General features: G+C 49.6%; 1 protein-coding gene across 13 annotated transcripts in view; it reads left to right on the top strand.

The window, feature by feature from the left end:
* The window catches only part of LOC144373568 (mitotic spindle assembly checkpoint protein MAD1-like), a 245,640-nt gene that overhangs the window by 110,052 nt on the left and 108,058 nt on the right, over window positions 1-27,530 (top strand). For all 13 annotated transcript variants that reach the window (XM_078036595.1, XM_078036597.1, XM_078036599.1 and 10 more), the window contains one exon: window positions 27,302-27,446. In XM_078036595.1, coding sequence (XP_077892721.1) covers window positions 27,302-27,446 — 145 coding nt within the window. The remainder of the gene's footprint in view (window positions 1-27,301; window positions 27,447-27,530) is intronic.

Here is a 27,530-nt window from a genome sequence, read left to right as displayed (position 1 = left end):
TCCTGGAAGGAGGCACAGCTCTGTAATCTGCTTGGTACACCAGTCTTCCTCTGTAAGGAGGAGTCCCCTGGCCACATCCTCTCAGCCTAACCTTTGGATTGAGAAATGAACAGGTGAAAATACCATCTTTGGAAATTGTCCCTGGAATAAAAAGTGTACATAATGGTGCTAGCTGTGGTGGTGAAGGCGGCAGTGCTGAGGGTGATAGTGATGGTAGCCATGATGGTGAGGGGTTATGGTGGTGAGGATGAAAATGGTGGTGACTATGGTGAGGGTGGTAGTGGTGGTAAGGATGGCAGTGTCGGTGGTGATGATTGGCAATGAAGGTGATGATAGCCGTGTTGGTGTGAGGGTGGAGCTGTTGATGGTGGGTCTGGTGACAGGGATCAGTATCTGCTGACAACTCCCTTCATGTGACCTGGTGCCAGGGCTGCTGTTGACCTTATTCAACTTACTTCAGCCTCTTCTGCTGGGCAGACTGAATCCCATGTTCAGCCCGTGTTCAGCCAGGTGATGTGATCTGCCCACTCCCCCTGGAAGAACCAGGGCTCCATCTGGTTCCTTCCTGACTGTAAAGCCCATGCTCTTGACAAAGTCCCATGTGGGCCACCCTCCTTTCTATGTGAAGCTTGTGTTTTCAAGTGTGTCAGTACTGTGCTGCTCAAGAGCTGCGGTGATGACAGAAGCAGCTGTGGTGGTTTGGGTAGAGCTGATGGGCTAGTGGACAAGTAGAGTACCTGCTGTTCATTTGGTAAACAAACAGGAGACAGTGTCTGTCCATCCCTGTCTTTCAGTGACTGGGTGCACACTTCCCAGCTGGAGACTTGGAGAGTAGAAACCAGCTCCCTGTCTCCTTCCAGGCCACAGTGGATGTGTCCCCTCTTGATGGTAGACCCTGTAGCCAAAGGACAACAGTGAAGTTGATGTAGTTAACATTCCCATAATTGGAAGGAGAATTTTTCTAGTCCCTTATGACCAAGGATTATAAATCTTTCCCATTAAAGGGGAGCGAGCTTCTGAAGGTAGGAAGAACGCAGTGGAAACAATTGGCAGCACCCCCCTCCTTCCCATTGCTGGTGGGGAAAGTAGTTAATTAGGTGATTTTTCTCTTCCTCTGACACGTGCAAATGAGACTTAGTTAATAACTGGGCTGTTACATAAATGATGAAATTTTAACACCAGTGTCAAGTTGTCAGACATGTCCGGACAGAGAAGGAGAGCTGGGGAGGTGCCGAGGCCCACCGCCCAGGCAGGTGGCTAGAGCAGCCACTCCTCAACCTCTAGGGCTTCCTGTGGGCTCCCTCTTGTCCTCCCTCCTTCCAGACCCCTTCAAGGCCAGATTAGTTATTTAAAAATGATAATAAAAACAGAACAAGTTGCTCAGATGAAGTTGTGGTGTGCAGCCAGGACCCGAGGCTGAGCCGTCATACGCTGCTTCCGTTTCTCACCTGCTTGCTGTGTACGGTCCTGGATGCCATTGTTTGTAAGGAGTTTTCTGTTTTGCAGCCAGAATCCAGGACCCTGGAAAGCCCCCAGGGCTCTGGCTCTGGGATAGCTGCTGCTGGTGACGTGTCCCTGAGGTATTGAATCCAGAGGCTGCCAAGGAGAGCTGCGGAGCAGGGGCTGGGGAGGATGCAGGCAGGAGCAGCCACAGCACGTTCTCTGCTGCGTGGGCTGGGCTTGCTGTGACCCCACAGAGCAGGACCTACCCTGACAGCCTCCATGCTGCCAGGCTGGGGGACACACCTTACCATGATCTGGGATACAAGTGATTTATGCTGAGAAGACCTGGCTGGGACATTCTGTCAGAACGCCTGAATGGATGCCTCCCTTGAGTCTGAAATTCTGCCTCCTCTCTTAGGGCTTCAGGGACACATCAGGGCTCAGAGATCTGGTCAGGGAGGAGGTGGCGGCTCTGCTTAGAAGCAGGCCATTTCCCCTGATGGCTTTGACTAGAAAAACTCGGGCTCGCTGCTCTCGCCTTTGTAGGCCCGGCATGGTACTTACAGCTCTGTCAGCTGTGGGGTTTGCTTCGCGCTCTCATCCTAACCTGTGATAGCCTGTGTCAGGCACATCATGCATGGGTGGCCCCAGTTGTGTCAGGCTTCGTGTGCCTGAAGGCGAAGAAGTATGAGAATGATGCTTCCCTGCAAGGACAGGGAGATGAGAGTGTGCATGGGTGGAGAACTCGTGTGGCCCCTGGGCACGCTCTGCTCTTCTGAGCTCTATTCCTGTCAAGTGGTGGCTCACTGGGGGCCACTTCTCCCTGCCTGTGGTCAGTGATCTGGGTAGGGGAACAGCCTGCGCTTCCTGGGAGGCTGTCCCCATGGGCTGGTAACTTGTGGGGAGGCTGCTCACTGGGAGCAGTGGTCCTGCTGCCCTCTGCCGTGGAGGAGTGCACCCCTGGAGTGTGGCTGATGGGGTTCGTAGGGAGGAGGAATGGGTCTTCCGCTCTGTCTTCTCCCTGCCTCCTGCGCTTGCTTCCCTCCACAGCTCCTGCCTCTGGGTGGCAGATTGTTAGTGCAGTAAAGATCGGTGCCTGTCACTTTGGCAAATCTAAAATGAGATTTCATTTTTTAAATAAAAAGAAAAAAATTCTTTAACATTCGCAGCTGGGAGATAGCAGAGATTAGAAATGTTACTTATCTCCATTGCACAAAAGGCTGCAGAGGAGAGGAATCTGTCGCTGTTGAATACTAATGAAGTGGGGGTGGCAGGAGCACTGAGGGGAGAGCAGTCCCCTTTAAGAACTGGCGCAAGTTGGTCAGAGTTTCAACTCACAGTCAGAGTTGAGGAGCGCCATGCACAGGGCAGGTGGATGTTCATGTTGGGTGAGAGGGTGGCCTTGACCTTATGCCTTCTAGGCCCTTTGCTCCTTTGCAGGGCAGTTGCAAAGCTGCCACCACCACACTTAGAAAGCTGGCGGGTCCACTGTTCCTGGGGACACAGCTTGGTCCCTTGGCTCCCTTGGCATTGACATTCTCCCTGTCCAGTGCGTCTGCAGGGCTGTCCGCTCCCCAAGTGTTCTATTCTTTGCCTGACCTTTCCTCTGCCTGGATTTCTTCTTTCCCCCACCCCCTTTTGTGTGCTGGGGATTGAACTCAGGGCCTTGTGCCTGTAAGGCCAGCACTCGACCAGCTGAGCTATAACCCCCGCCCCTCTGCCTAGAGTTCCTTGCTCACTTTCCTGGCTTAGCAAATTCCAGCTTGGCCTTGGGGTCCAGTTCTAATGGTCTTCTCTGAACCCTTTATTTGTCTTTTCTTCTATTTCTCTGTCTCACCTAGGGACAGCAGGACTGGAGGTGTGCAAATGATGTATTTGGTCTTCTTATGTCCTTCCTTGCTGTGAAGTGGTCCCTTTCTCACAGCTCCTTGGCAGGGTGACTTGTGTTTGCCAGCCCATCTCTCTTCCCATAGGAGTAGAAGCCCCTTGAGGGTGGGACATATTTTTGCACACTCTGTCCCCCCCCCCGCCCCCTGTGATCAGAGCTGTGCTGGATACACAGGCTACAGTGATGTACAATTGCGGAGGTCCTCTTTAGTATAACTCACTGTCCTGACTGACCTGCCTGAATGTACAGGCACACACGTGCGCACACCAGAGTGCAAAGCCCCATGTTGCCATGAGCTCAGCTGCATCATTCAGAACTTGGGTGACTGTGCTGCTGTGCATGGAAGCAGAGTGGAATGACTTTGTGGTTGAAGTTCCCTCTCTGCCCAGGTCACGGTGTTCCAGGGGTGAAGATTTCTCAGTTTACACTTTAGGATCCTGAAGCTCAAAAAAGGGAAGCAACCTTGGCCCAGGGCATGCCTTGAAGCAAGGATAGGAGTGCTCTTCACTGCTGTGCCTTGTCTGTGTTCTCAGCCCTGACCTGGGCACAGGGCTGAGAGCAGAGGCAGCCTAAAACTGACCCATGTCCTGATGTCCATGGTGGGCTCCTTGGTGGGGCCTGAGTTGACTGGTTTGCCTGAGACATGTGCAAGAAGGTTTTCAGCAGCCATGTCCAAACTCACAGAATCCTCCTGTCCCTGCTAAGGGGCTTCCTGCCTCCTTCTCATAACCCAGAATAGGACAGAAGATGGGATGGTACTTAGGGAACCAGGAGGGCATCAAGTATAGAACCCCATGAGAATCAGCAAAGGGAAAGATGTGGCCTTCAGAGTGTGAAGACCAGAACCATATTCAGGTTTGGCGAGGGTTCTTTGTATCTAAAATAGGGAGGCATGTCTCAGTATACAAGTGGCCAGGGGTCAAAACCAACTCATCGCCCAGGAAGACCTGTTCTACAAGTGAGTTTCCTCTTGGAACCCTTGTTTGGCCAACTAGGATACCTGTGTTGACAAATCCCTTGGTGGCTGTCCCTCAGTGCCTGGAGTGCATCTAGATCACGAGCAGACCTGCAATGCTATGCCACATTGGCCCCATCCACCTGCCAGCTCTGCTAGCAGTGCTTGCTCACTCCTATCTATCTGTTGCTTTTAAGATGTTGGAACACAATTAAATCCTGATTGAGCTCAGAAGAATTTGATCTCAGCAGCCCCAAGACTCTGTCTCACCTGGCACATCTTCCCAGGATCTCCATCAATGTGCTCTCTCCTTCTTCCTTCTGCCCTTGAGGAGATACAGCCCACCACTTTCCTGCTTTTGGTTGCCCTTTTACATATCCAGAGCTGCCAGTTAATATCTTATTGTTATAGTAGTTCCCCCTTTTTCTGCAGTTTTGCTCTCTGCAGTTTCACTTATTGCAACCTGAAAATAGTAAGTGGAAATGTATAGAAATAAACAATTCATAAATTATAAATTGAACACTGTTCCAGGTAGCATAGCAAGACCTCATTCTGTCCTGTGTAGCTGTATAGGAAGGACATCTTTGTCCATTGTATCCATACTGTATATGCTACTCACCTGAAAGTCATTTAGCAGCTTTCTGGGTATTTATATTGACTATCACGGTATCACAGTGCTTATGTTCAAGTAATACTTATGTCATTAGTAATGGCCCATGGTACAAGAGTAGTGATGCTTAGAATATGCCAAAAAGAGAAGCCTCAAATCCTTCCTTGAAGTGAAAGGTGGAAATGCTGAAAAAAAAAAGTCATGTGCTGAGGTTGCACTGATCTACGCTAAGAATGAATCTTCTGTCTGTGAAATTGAGAAGGCAAAGTAATTCGTGCTAGTTTTGTTGTTGTAGCTCAGATTGCAAAAGTTATGGCCATAGTGCTTAGTCATTCACCTCACTCGGGTATTGCATCCTTTCACATCATCCCTGGTGGGGGAGAGACCATGTTTATAGAACTTTGAGTACAGCATATTGTTATAGCTTGTTGTAATAGTTACTGTTGGTAATCTCCCTGTGTGCCCAATCTATAAGCTAAATCCCATCATAGGTATGTGTGCAAAGGAAAAACCAGTGTATACAGGGTTCTGTATCCTCTGTGATTCCAGGCATTCATTAGGGTTCTTGGGATGTGTCCCTGCCACTTCTGTGCTTCTTGTCCCTTCAGTTTGTCATGGTGTCTGTAGTTCTGCAGTTCCAGCACACTCCTGTGTATATGTCTGTGGTTCCTGCCCCATCCCACCCCACGTGCTTCTCTGCATCTTGGCTTTGCTGGCTGTCTCACCTGTTCATACCTCTGTGCCTTTCATTCATCAGGCAGGTGATCACACTGGCTTAGGAAGCACACCTGCCTTGCTCTCTGGGTGTTGCTGCTGTCCCACAAGCCTTTGGCTCACATTGTTTTCTAGTGACAGCTAGTGCCAATTCCATCGCTTCTCCATCCACAAGTTCCTTTACTAGTGACCGTGGCTTTGGGCCTGCCTGATCCCTCCCCTTGTCACCAGGCGGCAAAGCTGGCCCTTCTTTGTATCTCCTTACCTGAAATTAAAAGGGGGGTATCCTATAAGAGGTAAATTTTTAAGTCTTTGCAAAAACATTTTTTTTTAATTTTGTAGAATGTCTTACTGCTTATGTCATTTCAGTTTGAGGCATTAACTATTTTCTTAACATTTTACTGAAGTATCATATGTAAGAAGTCAAGGGTGAGCAGGGAACACAACTGAACCACCAAGCGTCTCCTTCCTGAGAGGTCTGGCCTGGCTTCTGGCCTCAGGGTGGCCTGCTGTGGTGGTCATTGTGAGGAAGGGCTTCATGGTTGTATTCCTGGAAGTCCTCTGGCCTTAGTGTCTTCATGTGGGTGAGACTTGACCATTCCATGGTGTACGCCTCGTTCTTTTATATCTTCTCCCAAGTGTGCCCTGGCCACCCAGCATGCATTTCCAGAATATTCTCTCCTGGGCTCTTCTCAAATGTTCCTCACCCTTTCATATTTAGCCTCATCTGGGCACCTTTGGTTAGCAGTAGGGCATTTGCTGCTATCTCTGTGGCTTTGGGGGTGAAGGAAGCAGAGCACCGTCCTTGGGGTGCCCGCGTTCTTCCTCAGGTTCTCAGTGTCTGCTTTCCCCACGTTCCTGCAGCTGCATCCTCACACCTGGGAGAAAGGGAAAGGAAGCGAAAGGATGTCAGCATTTTATTTGAATAACCTTTTTTGGGTCCAATTACAAAAGGAATCCAGTTTCATTTAGAGCATTTGACAATGTAGAGGAAACAAACAGAAAAGATGAGAATAAAGGTTTCCCATCATCCTCCTGTCCAGCGAAAACCACTGTAAATGTGTTGGCTTAGATTCTGCCTGCTTTTTATTTATATATAGAATGTGTTTTTCCGATGTAGTTTTTAGGAAAAATATAATACTATGTGCATTATTTGTTGAGTCTTCTTATTTTGTTTAATCTTTTGTGAACATTTCCCAAATTAAATTTCTTTTAAAACATACGTTTTTGGGGTTGGGGGTGCAGCCTGGTTGGTAGAGTATGTGATTAGCATGCATGAAGCCCTGGATTCAATCCCAGAACCGAAAATAAACCTCAAAAAACAACTTTTTGACTGTAAACCATTCTCATTATGAATATGTTATTTAGTTACACTCTTACTGTTAGGTAGGAATAGTTTTTTCTCTCTTATAAACAATACTCTGATTAATATATGCCCCCAAATCTTTTCTTGTACGATTGCTGATTATTTCCTCAGGAAGAATTCTTAATAGTGCACTGATTCAAAAAGTATTCATATTCTTCGAGAAGCCAGCGGTTTCTGAACAGTCAGCTTGGGCCGAGGCACTGCCTTGTTAACACTCAGGGAAGGCCCTGCCGTCATCATCATCTGGAAGAAAAGGCAGGAGGGACCTGCATGGCCTTGGGTTGTGTGCTGAGCTTTGGTTACTGCCCAGAAGCAAATCAGCAAAAGAGAAAAAGCTATCAGTTTACCTTACTAAACAGCAGCTCTGTGAGAGATGCTGTTAAGAGAATGATAAGTGAGTCACTAGATGGGCTGGAGACCCACCCTGCTTGTGAGGAACCCCAGGTAATACAGTTTGCTCTCCCCGGCAGAGGTGGCCCTTTGTACCCTCTCTCCTGCTGGGCTAGACTTCCCCACTTCTTCCAGAGAGCAGAGTGAGGAAAGGAAAATCATCCACTGACCTCAGAGAACCAACAGCACCTTCATCAGGTGAGGCAGGTGGTGCCATGACATCACAGTGCCCTTGGTTCCACGTGGTGATGGGGGATGCTCTGCACAGTGGGGTTTTTCCCAAACTGGCAGCTCCAGTACAGTTGAGAAACAGGTGGAGCGACCCTAGTTGAGAGACATGCTAACAATCTCTGACCAGCACTCATCACTGTCAAGGTCATGAGAAACAAGGTGAGGCTGGCAGAGGAGCCTCAGTAGACAGGAGGAGAGATGTAGCAGGCCAGCTGGGGGAGGCTGGAGAGTCTGAGACTGCAGGTGGCAGCAGCATCGCCCCTGAACTTGGAGCACACTCATTGGCATTAGAAGTTAGTGGTAGGGCTGGGGTTGTGGCTCAGTGGCAGAGTGCTTACCTGGCATGTGTAAGGCACTGTATTTGATTCTCAGCACCATATATAAACAAATTTAAAAAAGGTCCATTAACAACTTTTTAAAAAAGATATAGATAGATAGATAGATAGATAGATTGATTTTAGTGTACAGGTGATTGAACTCAGGGGCACTTGACCACTGAGCCACATCCCCAGCCCTATTTTGTATTTTATTTAGAGACAGGGCCTCACTGAGTTTCTTAACGCCTTGCTTTTGCTGAGGCTGGTTTTGAACTCGCAATCCTCCTACCTCAGCCTCCCAAGATGCTGGGATTACAGTTGTGTACCACCAGGCTAGCTAAAAAAATATTTTAAATAATTTTTTAAAAAGTTAGCACTGAAGAAGTTGTGTCTGGGGTTCATGGAACTCAGCATATTTAAGGGGCTTGAATGGAGTGAGTGTAGGTGGGCAAGAGACCTTGGGAGCTGCAGGGTCCAGGATGAGTGGGAACTGTGAGAGTTTGGACAGTTCATTCCCGAAGGCTCAGCAGCAGGGATGATGAGGCACAGGTGTGTTCTGAGATCCCACTGATGTCACCGGGGTTCCTCTTGCACCAGAGCCACAGCCCCTTTGCTCTCACAGCACTCCCTGCCCATTGCTGTGTGTGCATTTCTGCAGGGGAGAAGAACTTCAATAAAGTCTGAACCAGATCTCTTAGCTTATGACCACATTGCCCCCATCTTCTCCTAGAGCCCTGCCCACAGTAGACTGCCCATGGGACCAATTAGAAGGAATAGGCAAACTGGTTGATTTCTTAATATGCAAGAACTCAAGAATGTGATGTTAAATTCGTCTTTCTTTCACTACACAATGTGGTCACACACAGCCCCACACCAGCATCTTTAACTGCCAGTGGATCTCAGGCTTACAGAGGTGAAGGATTTGTCATGTTTGAAAATCAATAAAACCATGATCACAGGACCAGCTTGGCTAGAATGCTGGGGTTCCAACCACTGCCCCACCCCCAGCCTCCTATGTAGTTTTGGTTCAGTTGGTTGGCATCCTTGTGCTTCCCGTTCCTGCTCTGTTGGTGGGAATCTCTGTAGGGCCTACTGTTAGGACCCTGAGAGGGATGAAGGAAGGTGCATTTGGCCCTTGTACTGTTTTGTGGTAGTCCTTGGCGAGGGTCTTGGAGCACTTCAGAAGGACCCAGGTTTCTTGGTGCATGCCACTATGTTTGCTTGGTGCTATTTGGGGGACTGTGGGGTGCTGACATCTTGGGATCAAGCTGTTCTCTGTAGACAGGCAGTTTCTAAACCTACACTCCCAACTTTCAGCTTACTGTTCTTGGTCAGGGAACAACAATCCTTTTACAACAGAGATGCCTGTGGATGATTCTTCTGCCCTAACCTGGCAGGAAAGACCAGAGCTGGTGGCCTCATGGCATGACCCTTGCAGGGTTGTGTTTATGAAATGCTTTTGCCATTTGTGTTCCCCCTCAGTGGGCCCTCATTCTGATTACTTTTTATCTCCTAGGAGTGAAACTCTGCTGTGTACAGTTCTGTGGGTCTTGACCAATATGAGCCCCAGCACCAGGGCCGTGACACAACAGCAGCACCTCCCCGGGGGCTAGTGCCCTCCTCGGTGATCAGCCCCCTGTTGCCCAGCATCACACGCAGAGCTCTGAAGGGAGAGCTTCCCTGGGGCTGGAGCCAGGTCCTGAATGCACGGCCACCTCTTCCCTGAACTTCTCAAATTCCAGGGGCTCGTTTTGTCTTCAGGCCATCCTCCCCTCAGCTTACCAGGCTCAGGATTTTTGTCTGTATCTCCCTGTCCTCGGGCCCTCCATTCCTCCTGTTCTACCCTCACGTTAAGTGTGAGAAGATAACAGCAATTAGGGTCCGTCCGGGTCTAATCCATCACCCGCGGCAGCGTTTAAGGGACCTCTCGATGGGGTGGTGATGCTGGGTGCTGCCTGATGATCTCAGCCGCCCCTTTAGGTCTTTGTCCTGCTCCTCATCACTGGCTGAGCGATTTGTTGGAGGCTCTCATTAAAGGATGCTGGCAGCTCTTCTCCTTAATTACCGTGTTCTAAGGACTGACTGGGTTAGTTTGGTGGCTCTGGCATGAGTGAGGTTGTGTCAATACTCTAATGATTCCTCACCAAGTGCTGAGTCCTTTTTCTTCATCTTGACTTTGATTTTTTTTTCATCTTGACCCTCTCTGTTAGGTGCCCTGCCTTGTGCAGCCCCATGGGGGAAGCTTCCTCCTAGGAGCGTATTTACCTGACTCCTGGCCATAGGGCCTGGGAAGGGTGGTGGACTTGTGTACTGGGTAGTTGCCCCTGGCCTGCAGGTCCTATGTCCATGGAGAAGCCATGGACCTGGGTGCCATGAAATATGAGAACTAATTCATGTTGTTTCTACAGCATGTCAAAGCAGTGCTTCTGCCCTTGGATTTTTGTGGGGGTAGAAATCTGTTAGGTGAGAATAGTATATCAGCATGGTTTTTAAAAAAATCAGTACCTTCTTGAAGTGTGATTTACAGATAGTGAAAAACAGAAGCCTCACTGTTCTCCATGAGTCTGTACCTGGTGTCACATGTACAGCATGGCCAGCACCTCAGAAACTAGGCTGCTAGAGCCTCCTCATGTGAATGTGACCCCTGTTGGAACCTCCTCCACCACAGGGTTCCCACTTGTTCCTGAACGTAATAGGCAGGTATGGTACCAGAAAAAGAGGGATAGCCTCCAGTATGCCCACCACAACATAGGTGACCCTTGAACACAAGCAGAGGAAGCTTGTCTCCATTGGGGCAGGGCCTATGGTGACACGTGTCTTCGTGTGTCAGAGTGGTGTTCATGGTGCGAAGGACCCTATTTGTACAGCCATTCTCTTGCTAATAGACCTGTGGACTGTGTCTGGATTTTGACCTCCTGAATGAGTGTGTTTGTGCAGGTCACTTGAGGACTCATGTGCTTGCCCCTTGCCCTCAGACCTGGGAACCCAGTCGTGTGGTGAACTTTGTGAGGCTGCAGATTTCCACCAGCAGCCTGGGAATTCCAGCTGTTCCCTGTGCCCACCAGCCTTGCTGTTGGCAGCAGGAGGCATGAGGTGTGTTGTGCGTGGCTTTACTCATGACTTCTAGTGCTGGTGTGTGCAGCACCTGTCCCTTCCTGGACCATTTAGGTAACTGGCAATGTGTCCAGGGATCTTTTAGTTACGTTTTTTCCTATCTGTAATCTTTATTTGCCTATTATTCTGTCTTTTTTAAAATTAATTTTTAGAGGAGCCTTTAATAGCCTAAGGAGGTTAGGCCTTTGTCAAAAAATATGACTTCCCAACTTGACATTTTCCCTGTTTGGTTACAGTTTTCTTCCAGATGCCAGCTTTTGATTCTTGGGTAGTCAGATATAGAAGCTGTTTCTTTTAGTGTTTCTGTTGGTTTTGTTTTTGTATGAATGTAGAAAGACTTTCTCTTTCCTAGATCATTAAAATTTCCTTTTATATTTCCCCCTTTTATGATTTCATCTTTCATGTCTAAAATCATTGATCCACCAAGACTGTCTTTTGATATAAGCTGTGTTGCATTATTTTCTGCTGCTGTAACAAAAAATTCTGAGCCTGGAAGGTTCATAAACCGCAGAAATCCATTTCTCACAGTTCTGGAGTTTGGACAAACAAGTCCAAGTCTCAGGCTCTGACAGACTCAGTGTCTGGTGAGCCACCTCCTGTCTGTGTCCTCCCCTGGGGTCTCAGAACAGGTGTGGGTGAGGCTCCTTCACTTCTGTTTCTTGATTCCCTGAGGCAACAGATAAAGGACTGTTCCTCAGGAATGTACTTTGGTGGAGGTGACCCACCACTTGCCATTCCTCTCCCATCAAGCTCCTTGTTCACAGGGGGATGATCAAAGCACTTCACTTGGGGCAGGAGGCAGAATCAGTGATATGATATACATCTAAGAGGTAAGGACTAAGAGGTATCCTGAGATTGTAGCTGGTGGTAGTGACAGTGAGGATCTGTTGTCTGCTAACCTGGAGTGATTCTTACAGGGATCCAGAATAGCAATCCCTTTGCCTGATGATAGGGGAACACTGTCCCTGTCTTTTGGCCTTGTTTTTGTTGCCTCTTTTCCTCTGGAGTGGCCTCAGGCTTCCAGAGCTGTCTGGACCACAGGAGGTAGGAGGAGCAGCCATTCCAAGGCCTGAGGTAAATTCTAAGTGTCTTCTACAACAGCTAGTGAATTGCCATTGAGTGACGAAGATGAGCAGCAGTGGAAGTCATACAATGGCTCAGAAAATGTGTTTTCTTGTTGTGTGCTTGCTGAGCTGCATTTCCTGCTTCTAATCTGTGCTCAGCAGATGGGCCTGGCAGGGCATCGGCTCAGCAGCAGCCGCCCAGCTCTGCTCTTATGCTGCTCTCCTGCCATTTCTGAGGTGGGTGTGTGGGAGGCCCAGTGTGTACCAGCTAAGGTGGAGCTGGCAGGCAGATCCCTGGCCCTCCCAGTAAATTCAGGTCACCTGGGCCTCTTCCTTGCTGACACTGGGACATGGTAAAAACCTTGAACACCAGTGGTGGTCTCTCTGGTTGGTCAGGGCTGTCCCTTGCAGCCAGCCTCTCTGTCCGAAGGTCATGGACCATTAGAAGGTGAAATAGGTGTGCATAGTCACAGAGACCTTGATTTTCCTGCATTCCATTCAGAAACTTCTAAAACTTTCTGGATTTTTGACCAATTTCTCCAAATACTGTTGAATACTGTCCCCACCCTTGTTAATACTATTACCACGAAACATCTTTTAACTACACAGATGATGTGCTGCTCATTAATCTACAGTGAGAACTAGAATTCTTCCATGAAGTCATTGTCCTTTATGTGGCCTTTCCCCTGGTTGGGTTCATGGGGAGTCCATATCCAGTCTCTAAAGCTGATCAGGTGTTGGCCCTGGTCACTTCCTCCCATGACAACTTCCTGTTCCATACCCCTCCCTGGGGGTTGGGCTCTGCCTGTGGCCTATGCCGGGCAGTGGGTGGATGGCCAGTGTGATTCAGGAGCTTTGGTTAAAGTTTGCTGCTGTGTAGAAATTGTCCTTATACCTTCATTGCCTTTTCTTTAGTCCTGTGGGGTTGTGCCTCCTTCTTGCCTGTGAATATCCCATCTTGGCTAGGGGCTGCCTCTGTTTGGCTGTACTGTCCCTTTTTCTCACCTAGGGTGGGATGTTCATCACTGGCACTGGGCTGGGACCTGCTTTCTTACAGCCTCTGAGCAATGCCTCTGCCAGGGAGCATCTCCCTGCCCAGAGCCTGCCTTCCTGCCTTCCAGACTCACTGTTTCCTGTCTGACCTTTGCTCTTGGCTCTTGGATAGAATGGCCAACCTGTGTCACTAAAGGCACTGTGAATTTCCTCAGGCTAGAGATGTCTTATTTCATTGTGCTTCCTGGAATACCCCATAACCAGGCCATGAGAAGGTTCCCAGTGGCCACTTGAGACTTGTCAACAAAAATTTCCAAGAGGCTGGGAGAGGGCTCCTGAGTGTCAGGGAACATATCTGCCTTGCCATCAAGAGCTTTTCTGGGAAGAGTTTGAGAAGCAGATGTTGGCCTCTCAGTGTCCATCTTGCTTGCCACTAGTAAGTGGTGGGGCTGGGCTTGGACTCACTGTGTGCTGGGGTTTGCAGCATCTGGCGCTGTTCCTCTTCACCCCAGGAGGTGTGATGTGTTTGGCTCTCTTGGCGTGTTTAAAGTCTCCAGATGCCTGTGCCACCTCAGACCTCCTCTGTTGCGCAGAGCGCCTCTACTCCTCGCTGCCTGCGCTCACGGGAGTTTGCCTGGCACCTCTCATGTTGTATACGCAGAGAGGTGCTGCGGCAGTTCCGACAAGCACTAACCCTGCCTTTTAAAGGTCAATTCTGTCTCAGTCAGTTCTTAAAGTTCAAGAGGAAATAAACTGCTTAGAGCTGGCATTTCTCAAGCCAAGTGTCAACTCTCCAAGCCCGAGCCCGGGGTGAGAGGAAGTGAGATTAATAAATGAGTGGCCGTGTTGACATAGCCATCGGTCAGCAGATGCCTCCTTCTGCTCCCAGCTCTCACTAAAAATAGTGGAAGAGAAACTAAGAATTCTGAAAATCTCATTTTCTCCTTTTGTTTTTATTTTCCAATGTGGGGAATGCTTTGGGGATTTTTTTTATTAGTTATTGACAGCATTAACTCTGTTAGCCCTGGTTACCCACGATGTCCCCCACACAGAGAGATGGCTCTCTGTGCCGTGCATATGTGATTGACAGGGGCTGGGGACACTCCTCACCTTAGGAGAGATTGCAGAGGCCCTGGGAAGGTGCCTCACCCACCAGGGTATTGATGTTTGGGCTTTGGGTCAAGCACAGTGAAATCAATGGGAGAATAAACAGGCAGAATGGGCTTTGTTAATCAGCCTCCGCCAGGCGGCCGGAAGGATTATGATGGAGCACAGGTGCCGATCGAAGCTGGTCCAGTGCAGACAGGCCATCCCGCTCTGCTGGCCAGCGGGTGCTATTGATCGTGCGAGTGCTGGGAACCTCAGCATCAGAGCCACTAATTAGGCTGTTGGGTGATTCCAAAGAGAGAGATGTTGCTGAGATTATTCTGTCTCATCTCTTAACTGCTTGTCCGATTTGACTCACAATCTCAATTAAGCGTTGTGCCCTCACTTCTCAGAGCTCTTCTCGGCTTGGTCCTGCAGTGTGACATGCCATTCTTTCACTTGTCATGTGGACTCTTGTCCCCAGACATGGAGATTTTGGCCTAGCTCTGTGCCAGCATGTTCTGGGCAACCTCCTGGGTGGTGGCTACAATTGCTGCCTTTACAGGAACCCCAGCCGAGCTCTCTGGGGGCCCCTCCCGCCTTCCTGTATTCCACATGCACATGCTTAGATCTCACACTCACTATGCTATGTTCTGATCATCCCTCCTCCTCCGTGTTCCCACATACGTTAGTCAGCTCTCTGTTACTGTAATGAAATACCTAAGGCAACTAACTTAGAAAAGGTTTATTTTGATTACCTTCTGGAGGTTCCAGTTCAAAATCAGGTGGCACCATGGGTTTGGGCCTCTGGCAAGGATGGCACATCATGGCAGGAGCTCGTGGCAAAGCAAACCTATGTCATAAACCAGAAAGCAGGGAGCGACTGAGAGCCCTGAGCCCCACAGTCCCCTTTGTGGGTGCACTCTAGCTGACTAAAGGACTCAGTTTTGTGGAGCAGAACTGTCACCTCCTCCCACAAGTGCTGAGCCCCCTTACCTGGGACCTCTTAGGGTCCCATCACCACCCGAGGACCAAGCTACAAACTCATGAACTCTTGGGAGATGCAGATCATATCTGGACCTGGTGAGGGTCATTGCTTCTCCACCTCCATACACACCTCTGTTTCCATGGGTCTTCAATCCTGGGGCTGTTACATGTGTGATCCCCTGGGCTGTACTGGCTTCCAAGTCTTGTGTAGCAGCCAGAGCAGCACACAGAGGACGTTCAGGGATGCTGGCCTATTGAGTGAGAGGAGGAGGAGAGGAAGGGGTCCTCAGCTGGCTTGGCAAGGAAGCTGCCCTCTGCCATTCTGTGCGTGGTTTGGCCCTGGCCCAGTGAAGGATTTCCCTGTGTGTTTTCCCTAGCTACAGGGGCAGCTCTGTTCTTTCTACATTCCATGCCCTGCCACAGGTATTTCTTCCATGTAGGACTTGTCAGGAGGAGACAGCTTGGCCAACACAGAGACACTTTGAGAGTTTGAGAAGCATTGAGAGTGGAGTTGATGACAGATGATTAGAGCTTTGTTTCTTTGAAGGTCTGTTTTGGGGAACTTGATGTATTTTTATTAAACTCATAGTTTGATGAAGAAGGGACAAGGAGTCATGTCCAGAGACCCTGGCTCCAGCTGGCCACTGCTGTCCATGTGCCCGTTGTCTTTTGAGACCCAGAGCCCCCTATCTGGACCCTCCCTGAACTTGGCCATTGCTGCTATTCTTTTCTCTCCTTTGCTGTGTCCCTAACCCTTGCCCAGGTCCTGGTCTCTCTTAAATGGTCACAGCAGCTCTTTCTTCTTTCTCCTTTTTTCTCCTGAGTTTGTGTCCAGGGTAGGAGATGGAGTCTGGATCTCAGAAGGCTGGGGGGCTGTGGAGGGAGTGAGATAGCTGAGGATTAATGAGCCAGGGTGCCCTGTGCCAAGGCCCAGGTTATGTCCCAGCTGTGTCTCCAGGTGCAGCGTCCCTGGGAAGTATCATACCCCTGTGTGTTTGTGGCCTTAGCTAGAGCATGAGGTAGAAATCCCTCCATCCCAGGCAGGGGCTCAGTACCTCTGCTTCATCAAACATACTTTCTTGGAGAGAGACTGAGAAAGGGGTTTCTACGTGTTTTCCTGAGCTGCTTCTCCGTGTCCTTTGATGGAGTCCTATTTGCAAGAAGGCAGTGATGTATGTATAAGTGAGTTACTAGGCGGGAGGAGGCAGTGGGTTATAGATTAGCAAGGTTCTTTTCTTTTTTTTTTTTTTTTGTTGGAATTCATGAATTTGTGGGGTCTGTGGCTGGGCCAGGCTGGCAGGAGTGTCTTGTTCTGGGAGCTGCTCTCATGCCAAGATGCTGGCAGTGTTGGGATGGCCCTCAGTCAGGTGGAGCTCATGTCTTTATTTCTGTCGCTCTGTTGGTAACTCTACGTCTTTGGTGTGGTCCACAGATTGGTAGCCTTTCTCTGTAAAGGGCAAGATGGTGAATATTTTTGTTTTTTTAGGTCACACAGTCTTCCACAGGAAACCAGCCACATATAATATGTCAGCAGTGGGCATGGCTATGTTCTGATAAAACTTTATTTACAAAAAATAAGCAGAGGGCTGTTTGTTGACCTCTGGTGTGTGAAAGAGCACAGATGACCGTCTTGCAGCCTCGCTCTGCTGCCTGCTGACTCTGTGACTGTCCATGTCTTCCTTTTCTGCAATCCCTAATAGAAAGCCATGTGCTCAGAACCTTGTCCACGGGCACATCAAGGCTGAGATGCTACACGTGAGAGTTCTCCTTCTCCTCTGCCTCCAGAAGTTGGAGCTGGGTGGCTCCAGGACATCTGCCATGTGTGCCTGCATCAGCCATCACTTCAGATCGTCTTAATTATCTATCTACATCTTTTTTTTTTTTCTTCCAAAAGTTGGGCAGGAAGATACATGGTAGTTGCTCAGTAAAGACTTGAGCCACTTATCAGCAACCTGGGGCCTACGCTTACTGTCCTGCTCCTGCCCAATGCCCTGGCTTTGGAGGCAGCCCCACCAATGGGATTACAGGTTGGTTCCCAGTCAACTAAATTGGGTTATGCATTATGAATTGAAATTGTAAGGGGCAATTTTCCTTCTCACATTTCAAGGTCAGATGAGAGTATTTACTGGGTGGCCTCTGTTTATCTGGGAATGCAAATTGAATTTGGTGATTCAAATTGATGAGATGTTAGGAACAGAGCACTCATCAGAGGCATCATCGGGAGCAGTGACCGGGAGGCCAGACTATAGCTTCGGAGCCTGCTCCCTCGGCCGTGCAGTTGATTGGTAATTATTTCAGTCTTTGCTTTTCTCATTCTCTGGTTTTGTTTCAGCTGTTTGGATTTTTATTTTTATTTTTTTCAGAGAAATGTGTAATGACACTTGGAGGCATTTAAGATTGGAATTAGATGGCGTAAATAAAGACAGCTGCGTGCCAGGCTGAGCCTAGGCGTCGAGGGCGCCGGGGGAAGCTTGCTGCTCTGAGTCTGCGCTTGGGCACAAGGTGTTAGAAGGTGGAGCAGGACTGCCTCTGCTCCCTTCTGTGTCTCTGGTTCCTTCTCCCCACTCGTTTCAAAGGCAACCTTGTCATAGTCTGTGGGCTTTGGCCACATGGGAGTGCCCATGTGGGTAGACAGTGCTCTGGACATGACTCCTGTCTGTGGCCCTGGCCAGGCTTGCTTCTCATCTGAGCTGCTCAGGTGCTTGTGGACACCACTCAAGATTATATGTGCAGTGGCATCCTGTAACCTTGAGGGCTTTGCCCCGGGGTGAGGGCGGCATACTTGTGCAGGAGAACCCTGCTGACCACCTCTGCTGCCACCCTCGGTCCTGCACAGATTTAGAAAAGGGGGTTGGGATGTGCATCTCCACCAGCTCATTACAAAGGAGCCACCCAACATACTGGACACAGATAGTTTACCCATCCCATTAAGGTGCGTGAAAAGACCCAGTGCTTGCTGGGTATTTACCTGCTTTCTACTTTCCCTATGTGACTTCTTAAGTGTGGTGTAGCCAGCTGGACTGGGTTGAGATCAGTGACTCTGAGTGTCAGTGAGAAGGCCGGAGGTTGGAGAAGTCTGTCAGTGTGCGGAGCCTCCTTGGGCGGATTCTGTGAGGCTTTGTACACATTCACTGGGCCCCTTGCTCCAGTGGAATCTCAGGGCCATGTCTCCTTGCTTCTCTCCAGAAGCAGCTATTGATTTCCTTCTCAAAAGTATCTAGACGTGAGCCCTTGCATTGGCCACGCTGCCTCTGTGGAACTGATTCCATGGCTGACCTGACCTACTCACAAGAAAGAATATGTATGTCTCTCCCCCCCCACACACACACACACATGACCTTCTGCGGTGGCAGGGAAGGGGTTTAGGAGCTTGGCATCAGTGCAGTGCTGCCTTTGCCCTCTGGAAACCTTTGCCTGGTCTGTGCTCCATCTAAAATTTTACCACCTTTGTCTTTGCCCCTTTCAAGCTCCAGCGGTAGACAGGGGTTCTGCTGTATTGCTTCTTCCAGCCCCTGTAAACATGGCTGCTTGCATTTCCTGAAATGTAAACTCAGCATACTCTCAAGCATGTGCATGTGGTATGGGAGGTTGTCCTGGCAGACAGTGCTCTCTGTCAGAATTGGAGGATTCCTCCAGGCCCAGGCCAGGTGCATCCAGTGGACAGTCTTTCTCAGTCCCTGCCAGCCTCCTAGGCCTGCCTGCTGTCCTCTGTCCCAAGAACCCTGTGCAGAATGCTTCCTGCTTTTCCACTGTGCCCTCACCTGGAGCCACCTGACATACTCCTGCTGCTGTTCCCCAAATGGGCTGTAAATTCCACAACACCTGCTGTCTGCACCGTTCTCTTGAAGCCCTGGAACTCTGTCTCCTCTGCCTTGGCATGTCCATGAGCAGCCTAGTATTCGGTGAGGTGCTACAGGCTTCATTCCATGATTCCACTTCTTAGAGGTGGCCTGTCATCAGTATGAACTGAAACAACAGGGATTTGTTGAAGAGCCACTCTGCACGGCACTTGGATGTGGAGTAGAGATCTGAACAGTTGCCACCTCTGCCCTCTTGGCATGCAGGAGGGCAGGAAGGCATTAAGCACATAAATGTGTGTTAATATGGCAAGTCATGACATGGGGGAAAGAACAGGGGCCATGAGATCAAATAGTAAAGGTGACTTAAACTAGGTGGTAGGCAGGAAGGTGCTTGTCTGATGGGGGCATCAGGTGAGAGAGTTCTCTAGGATGCATGCACAGCCACCCAAAGCCTGAGGTGACAGGCGTGAATGTGTGGATAGGGAGTGTGGCCATGGTGCCTGGGAAGCAGCTGGGGGAGGCGGGCTTACCTGACCTGGTGCTCCTGCAGTGTGTGAGCAGGAGTCATGGAGAGGCTCCAGGGATGAGACTGTGCTGAGTTTACATTTCAGGGTCGATTTGGTGGCTAGGAGGATGAGTGGGGTCCATGAGGGCAGTGATGGCAGCCAGGAGGCCATGGAGTAGTCACACCCGAACCTGGAATGGAGCTTGGCTCTGAATGTTCTCTGGAGGCTTCACTGTACCCCGGATGTAGTAGGGAAGGGAAGCTCAGGGAGGCTCCTTGGTGCTGCCTGGTGGGGTTTGGTGAGTGTCGATCCCTTCACAGGGATGGGAAGATTCGAGGACAAGCAGGCCCTGGGGGGTCCTCTCCTCAGCACATGGACTGGGTGATATTTCCCTAAGTGGGAGCCTGGAGTCCTTGCTTTGGGCTCCACTCTTCCCCAGATACCAAGCCCATTTCTACCTCCTTCTGGCTATTTGGGCTTTGTGCTGGCCTGGGTAGGAATTCCTGTCTAGAGAGCACTATTCAGACATTTATCCTTTGCTTTCTCTCTACTCTAATTGCCTCTTTCAAAGGCACTGATCTGGACATGCTCTGGATGGGCTTTGCCCTTCCTTGGACTGTGGACCATAGAAACCTCTGGTTTCCCTCCTGTCTGCTGCCAAAAGGAGGGCGCCGTGACTCTGGGTCAGTTGTCTGTGGATTGCCTTAACAGCCAGGACAGGGCAGGACTGTGGGGAGTGCAGCCCTGCTTTCCTGACTGCCCTGAGACCTCTTGCGGGGCACACTTGGGCCACTGGCTCCTACTGCCCATAGTACTTATAAGCTCCTCTGTGCTGGGTGCTGTGACCTATTCTTTATTGGCAATAACTTGGAAACTAAAACTTCTTTTGGAGGCAGTTGGAGAAAGGGAGCTTCTTACTCCATCTTCAGGTGAGTGCCCACCTGGAAAGGGTATGATCAGCTTCTTCCTCCTATTTTGCAGAATGTTTAGTCTCCTGTCCATGTGTTACTGGTTTTTCAGGCTACACGGGCCAGAAATAAAGCCCAGGTTCACCTGGAAATCTTAAGTAAGTCTTCTGAAATCTGGTCATCATTGATTCTCTGTGGGGCCCCGTCCTAGTGTTTGGCTAGCCACAGTGGTCTCTTTGTTGGGAGAAATTCTCACCAAGTAGTCTTTTCACCTTGGAGGGCTCTGAGTATGAGATTTCTCGCCCCTTGTAACCGAGCTGCTGTCTCCCGTTGCTTTTGCCTGTTCCCGCAGACCACCTGGAGCAGGCATCCCCGACACCGCAGGCAGTCCTCTGTGCTCTTATCTGTGTTCACTGTTCGTTTGCCCTTTCCTCAGTTGTTGGGGGTTCCCCTAGCACCTTTTTCTCACTTCACTGAGACTAGCCTTATTTATCTTTGCCCCTTTCAAGCTCCTTTGGCAGACAGTGGTTCTGGGGTCTCGTCTGCTGCCTCAGAGCATCATGCCGCCCCATCCCATTGGACTGCTGATCAGCTCACTGTCTATTAGACTCTGACATCCTCTTATCTGTCAGTGCCCATCTTGATGGAGTGTGCAGCTGTCTTCTGGGCCCAGGATGGGGGCCTGGCACACACTCCAGGTTTAGTTCATTGGTGGGACCGCTGGCCCTCACCCTGTCTTCCATTTCCTAATCCTGCCTATGATTCTTCCTAGCTAGATTCTTCTACTTACTAGACAAGCAGAGTTCTAGAATTTCTTTCAGCTCCTGGAGATTTCCTGATGTGCTGGGAGGGAGCCATGTCATAGTGCCCTGCTCCTCCTCTGCACAGTGGGGACTGTGTAGGTAACAGTGCAACAGATCCAGCCCAGAGGCCTGGCTCTGGGGTAGGTCAGCACCCTTGCATGGCCTGAGAGATTGGGGCATTTTATCCCTGAGGTAGGCATATGGCATGGCACCAGTTGGTGGGTGGCTTGACTTGGGCTGACTCTGGCTGTTGCCATCACTGCCGTGGTGCTCCAGGACTTGGTCATCCACAGAGTAATGAGAGGCTGTGGAGGGCAAGCATTTGCTGTTTCCTGTTGGGGACACAGTGGCCTGACCCAGGTGACTCAGTCATGTGGGTCTGCATTTACCCATTTGCAAAAAGGAGAATGCCAAAAATCACTTGTGTTACTGTTTTTCTTTCTTTTTTTTTTTTTTTGTTTGTTGTTTTTATATTTTGTGGTGCTGGGGAGTGAATGCAGGGACTCAAGCATGCTAGACAAGCAGTCTACCATTGAACTCCATCCACAGTCCTCTTGGTGGGCATTTTTTCTCCTAGTTTAAGTGTTAGTAGTCTTTTCCATATTTTTTATTGGTACATTATTGTCCATAATAGTAGGACTGTTAGTGGATTTTGATCTGTGTCTATGACTAAGAATAAAGGTGTTTTTAAGGACTTTGCAACAGTTTGAATTAAATTTTATCAATATTTTCCTGCAGAGTTTTATGCAAAAGAGCAATTACTGAAAACAATGTACCCATGCAATTATATTTGTAACTTAACCAATTGGAGACCACCCACAGATTGGCACACGCTGTCAGGGAAATGTTTGAGCAGCCATCAGAAAGCTTCCTGTGTCAGCTCTTGTCCAGGTGTTACGGATGAGAAGGTGATTGTAATGAATTCAGGTCCCCATCACAAAAGTACCAGAGTCTGGGACTCAAACAATGAACATTCCTTTCTCTCATTTTTGGAGCTGAAAAGTCCTTGGCCCCTGCAGATCACTGGTGCCTGGCGAGAGCTGTCATCCTGGTTCAGTGTTGTTTCTCACTGTGTTCTTACAGCGAGAGAGTGGAGATGGGGAGGCAGGGGACTTCTTATAGGAACACTCATTCCAGCATGAGGATTCTTCCCTTGTGATCTAGTTGTCCAGGGCTACACCTCCAAACACTGTCATGTTAGGATTTAGATTCAAAATACAAATTTGGGGACACAGATAAATTCAGTCCATTATAGGGGTGGTGCTTAGCTCAGAGTTCTTGTTTTGGCTTTGGGACTGGTTGTGGCTACTGAGGCACCTTTGTGTCCCTGGGTTTGCACACCAGGCAGGGCTCAGGCACTGTGACCATGCAGCCCCTCACTCATCCCAAGCATGCAGGATGCACTGTACCTCCTGCCCTGCTCCTTTTCAGAGGCAGTCCCTCATGGTGGCCATGTTGTCTAGGAATCTCAGTGTCTGTTTGCACACATGTGCTTTCTTTGCCCTGTTAGTGCTTGGGCTGCCAGGCTGGAGCTGTGAGAAGACAGACAGCAGAGCTGGTGACATGCTGGGCCGAGCAAGGGAAGAAGCTCAGCCAGCAGTCTCTTGGAGAAGGTTGTGAAAATGTCTCCTGCCACTCTGGAGTCTCTTGTGTCCTTTCCTTGTTCCTTCAAGTGGATATTCTTAGCCTGAGTTTCTGATGAAGACTTCATAAAAGTGGACTGCAGTGGCCTGCCACTTACAAAGATGGCTTCTCAAAAGCATGGACTGTTTCTCTCACTAGATGCCACCTCAAAAAGGCATCGATCGATAAACATGCCCAGCTTCTCCTTGAAGCACCAAGAGCTTTGTTTTGAACTCCCAAAGGCTCATGGAAATACTGCTGACCTTAGAGTTCAGCTTGGCATGGAGCTAGAAGTTTAATTTTTTATGAGCTCTCTCTTCTTCCCTTAGAAGAAAGGCTGAGCGTGAACAGAGGGAGCTTCCCAATGGGGATGGACCCGCAGCCTGGGAACTGGTGTGGGTTAGTGCTGTGGGATTTGGTCACCCAGTTGCTTCTGAGCCAGGGAGGCCCTCAGAAAGCCTGTGGGACAGAACGGAGAGGTCCTGTTCTGATCCAGGGTTACTGTCCCACCCACTTGCATCCTTGGGTTCAGTAGCACTTGCTTGGGAGCCTTTGGGCTCTGTGTGTGTGTTGAGGAGGGGCCATCCTCCCTCTTTTCACCATATTTTAGTCCTTCTCATTGTCTTGGGCCTTCAGGCAAAATTGTCTCTTCACTGCCCACAGTATTCTGCCTCTTCCTGCTTCAACAGGACCGGCCCCTGGAACGCGTGAACAACACTCTTCCACACTGTTTTCTCTTTTATAAGCAAGAGCTGGTCTCTTCTTGCCTATGCCCTCTACTGACCTAGTTTTGGCTCACCTCTGTGGCCTAGCAAAGGCCCCAAAAGGGCTGTCCTTGCTTTCTGACTTTGCTCCCTTTCATCCTCTTGAGTCTTTGTGTAGGCCCCTCCCTGTCTGCCCTGTGTCTCCCTTCTGATCCTCACTTACCTCCTGTTGGGCCGTGAGTCCTTCTTCTGCAGTGCTGCTGCTGGGCTGATGTGAATACCACCTCCTGCCTGCCCTTCTCCTGCCACCGACATGTGGTGCCCTTCCTTCCTTTGCCTGTGTGCCTTCAGTACCTTCCAGTATGCCTCCTGATGTGAGAACACAGCACTCATTTTTTCTGTCTTTGCCGCTGCCAGTTGCAAAGTTTCCTCTCAGTTAGAGTCCCCTCTCTGTGTTCCATCTTGCAGTGCTGGGACCTGCAGCCCTCTGCAACTGTCTGACTGGTGCCTTGTCAGTCCATAGTGGGTACTAGAGAGACATGGCCAGAATGGAGGAGGAGTAGGGGGAGGGGGAGGGGGCTGTGGCTGGGGCCCTGCCCTTGGCTTGTCCTGCCTGTGGCCACCTTCCTTTCCTTTAGACACTTCCTTATCACCACACAGCAGCTGTATCCAGTCTTCAGCTTTTCCAGAGTTCAGTAGCAGCAGCCTTTGCAAGCTTGGCCCTCTTCAGAGGCCTGGGCCCAGACCCTGCAGGGCTCCCACCTGGCTCAGACACCATCAATGCTCTATACCACGGGTCCCTCTTCTGAGGTTTCCAGATTTTAATTATTTCAGTCTTTCCCTTTTGTCATGAAGTCCAAGGAATTATAGCTGTTCAGTTGTTGCCTCCCACAGTCTTTGGATTGTTCCTTTTGCCCTGTATCACTCAGTTTATGTCTGGTTAACTGTACATTGCATTAGTAAACTCTCTGTGCATGTGATCCATGTGGGTGGAGTCCATGAGGCAGGCCCTTGGCTGTTCAATGCCTCTTGTTTTTCTAGTGCTCCTGACCCCCAGCGAGGTTCTGCAGAGTACTCAGGAACTCAGTCTCCCTGTCATCTGCTGAAGTAGGGTTTTTAAGTCTATGTTTATCTCTTGGAAAATTTGGAAACCAGATAACTGCCCTGGGAACTGCCCAATAGATGTGGAACCGTGATTGTGCCCAGTCTGGTGGCTCTCAGAGGTCTTATCTCCCCTGCCACGGGCAGGGCAGTGGGCTGCAGTTGGTGCTGTCTTGCCTACTAGAGTCTCTTGTAGGACTGAGTATTCTTCTGGCTTATTTCTTTTCCTTCTCATTTGAGGAAATGCATTTTGCTCTTGAGAGAGCATGGATTTTCTTTGTGACCTGGTGAGTGAGCTTTTCCAACCTGGGTGTCGTACCCTACCCCTTAGAGGCCCCGTTCTCTCTTGTGGGGGCCATGGAGCACAGCTCCTGCCACCGCCTGCAGCTGCTGTGTACTTGGGAATCTTGGATCTGGGCAGAAGGCTTGGGTCAGGGCATCTCCATGCCTGGTGTCCTCTCCTCCCTCTAGTGGCTGGGGCCCATCTATGTCATGCTAGTATCTGGCTCAGACTTGGTACTGGGTTCCTGGTGCCCAGTCCTGCAACATGACTCTGTGACACCAAGCACAGGTCCTTAGGATCACAAAAGAATAGCAGATATGGCATGGCCTCCTGTCCCTTTGCAACTGCAGTGGGTGGGGAGGGCCCAGCTCTCCCCACAGATATGATGATGTTGTGCTTCTAGTGTGTAGGACGTGGGGTTTGTCACTCTCTTTTCAAGCCTACACTAACCCCCTTGTGCTAAGGACAGCTTCTCAGAGTGTTTTCTTACCCTTCAACCCTATCCAGTGTCGTACTGTGCCCTGTCACCTTACAGACGCATTGCCACATTCCTTCCTCTGTGTATATGACTTTTCAAACAGCAGATTGAATGCTACCATTCTTCTAATTAAATTACCCACTTTGGAGCAGTGATTTAAGGTGCTTGTGAACCTCCCCACCTGAATTCAATGATTCAAGAGTCGATTTCACAGTTCTTGATTATTAAATTGGTCTATGAATAGTTTTAAATTGAACTGGAACTCAAAATAGCCTCTTAATATATCTGTTTCCAGTGAATAATTGCACTTGTTTTATACTGTGGCTTTGGTTATGGAGCACCTAGAGGTGCAGGTGGCAGTGGCTGACTCTGCATTTGGAGTAGAGATCAGTGCCAGGCTTTCCGAGTGGGTTTATTGAATGAAATGCCAGCATCTTGATTCTGAGCCTTGGTTCCAGCTTCCATGGTCTTGCAGGCCTCTGGTTGGCTTGTCCCAGGCAGCCTACACCAGTGTTCCCTGCCACACTCAACAGGACTAAGGCCGTTACCAGATCCCTTAGAAAGTTCCATAAATCTTTGATTTACATTCACTTTCGAGTTATATTTTTGCTGCTTAAAGAATTTTACTAAATTATAATTTAGAAAATCCAGTAAGTACTCATTCATGTGAAAGAGAAAAAAATTTGCAGTAGAGACTACCTCTAAAGAAATCGTTATCTATCGCCCTTATGAGTTAAGGTTTCCTTGAAATCATGTAATCAAAACAAAGAGAAATAATTGGATGCCAAAGATAATCTCAGACTGCAGATGTCCTTCACAGCCCATCCCCAAATTTCAAAATTTCAAAGTGGCCCCATCATTCTTATTGTCACCTCTCATAAATGTTATGAATGTCACCTTATATGAGAACCCTATCATCCTGTTCATGTTTTATTTTCAAGGATTGGTTAGGATTTTCTTTGGGAAGAAATCTTTGCCAGTGAAGGAGATAAACCCTGCTCCCTCTTCACATGCTAATGTGCCCTCCTGGTGCACTGGCCCTGCCTCACTCACTCTCTTAATCATGACCATTGCTTGTCCCTCCCTAGTGGATCTTAGGAACCCTTAAGCATTGGCTGGAGTTCTCTGGTGCTGACAGCATTCACCAGGGTCCTGAGCCGGCCTCTGAAGGACCAGCCAGCTTCATGCCTGTGCTGGGCATGGCTGTGGGGGAATTGGTGGCATTGAGAGATCAGGGGTCATGGCTCTCCCAAGCATACTTTGGGAGGTTGCCCTCTGCTTGGAGAGCTCCTGCCTTCTCTGGTCTGAAGAGATGTGTTGCCAGAGGATGGACCAGAAGGCCATCTGGATGGAGGTGGTATGATGCTGGGGAGACATGAGGAGACAGAGGCTGTGGGGATGCAAAGGGAAGGGGGATGTTGAAGCTGGAGACAGGCAGGAAACATCAGCTGGCCGCACAGAGGCAGGGAGAGGGCTCATCCTGGCTGCACCCTAGGGTCTCTCCCACACTATAGGCCCAGTGTGTGGCCGAGAGGGTTTCGATGGGCAGAAAGTCTTAGGGACTGTGCAGCCCCCTCCATGCTGCACATCTGCGCCAACTGTGATTCACATGGGAAGTGCTTGTGCTGGCAATTTAGCTCATTCAGAAGTCCTGTACTGAAGCACTGCGTGGCTGACAATTTTTCCCATTGTGTGTGGAGTTGAGCTTCCCTCCCCCTCCTGCCGTGTGCTGGGATCACCCTGGGCGTCTATTTGAAATCCAGAAACTCCTGAAAGGCGTTAAGTAGCTATTCAGGAGTGAGGAAATGACAGCGAAGCGGCTGCACGTGCAGCTCTATTTTAGGGCATCCTGGTGGGGCTCGCTGTGGGGAATCATCCCAGGGCCTTGGGGTGGTCTCATCAGACCTTATCACTCCCCTTTTGTCTTCCTTGCACAGTGCCCGGGGACTGGAGAAGGCCCAGCAGCAGCTCCAGGAGGAGGTCCGGCAAGTCAGTAGCCAGCTGCTAGAGGAGAGGAAGAAGCGGGAGACCCATGAGGCACTGGCCCGGAGGCTCCAGAAGCGTGTTCTATTGCTGACCAAGGTACAGGTCCACTGAAGTGCGGCCAGGCCTGCCCCACCACTTGCACACCTGTCCTTTTCTCTCTGGCACCACACCTTTGTGCAG

This window comes from Ictidomys tridecemlineatus, unplaced genomic scaffold (genome assembly GCF_052094955.1).
Source record: "Ictidomys tridecemlineatus isolate mIctTri1 unplaced genomic scaffold, mIctTri1.hap1 Scaffold_435, whole genome shotgun sequence".
NCBI classification, from domain to species: Eukaryota; Metazoa; Chordata; class Mammalia; order Rodentia; family Sciuridae; genus Ictidomys; species Ictidomys tridecemlineatus.
The sequence above is the reverse complement of the archived record's forward strand: the minus strand, read 5'-3'. Positions and strand labels throughout refer to the sequence as shown.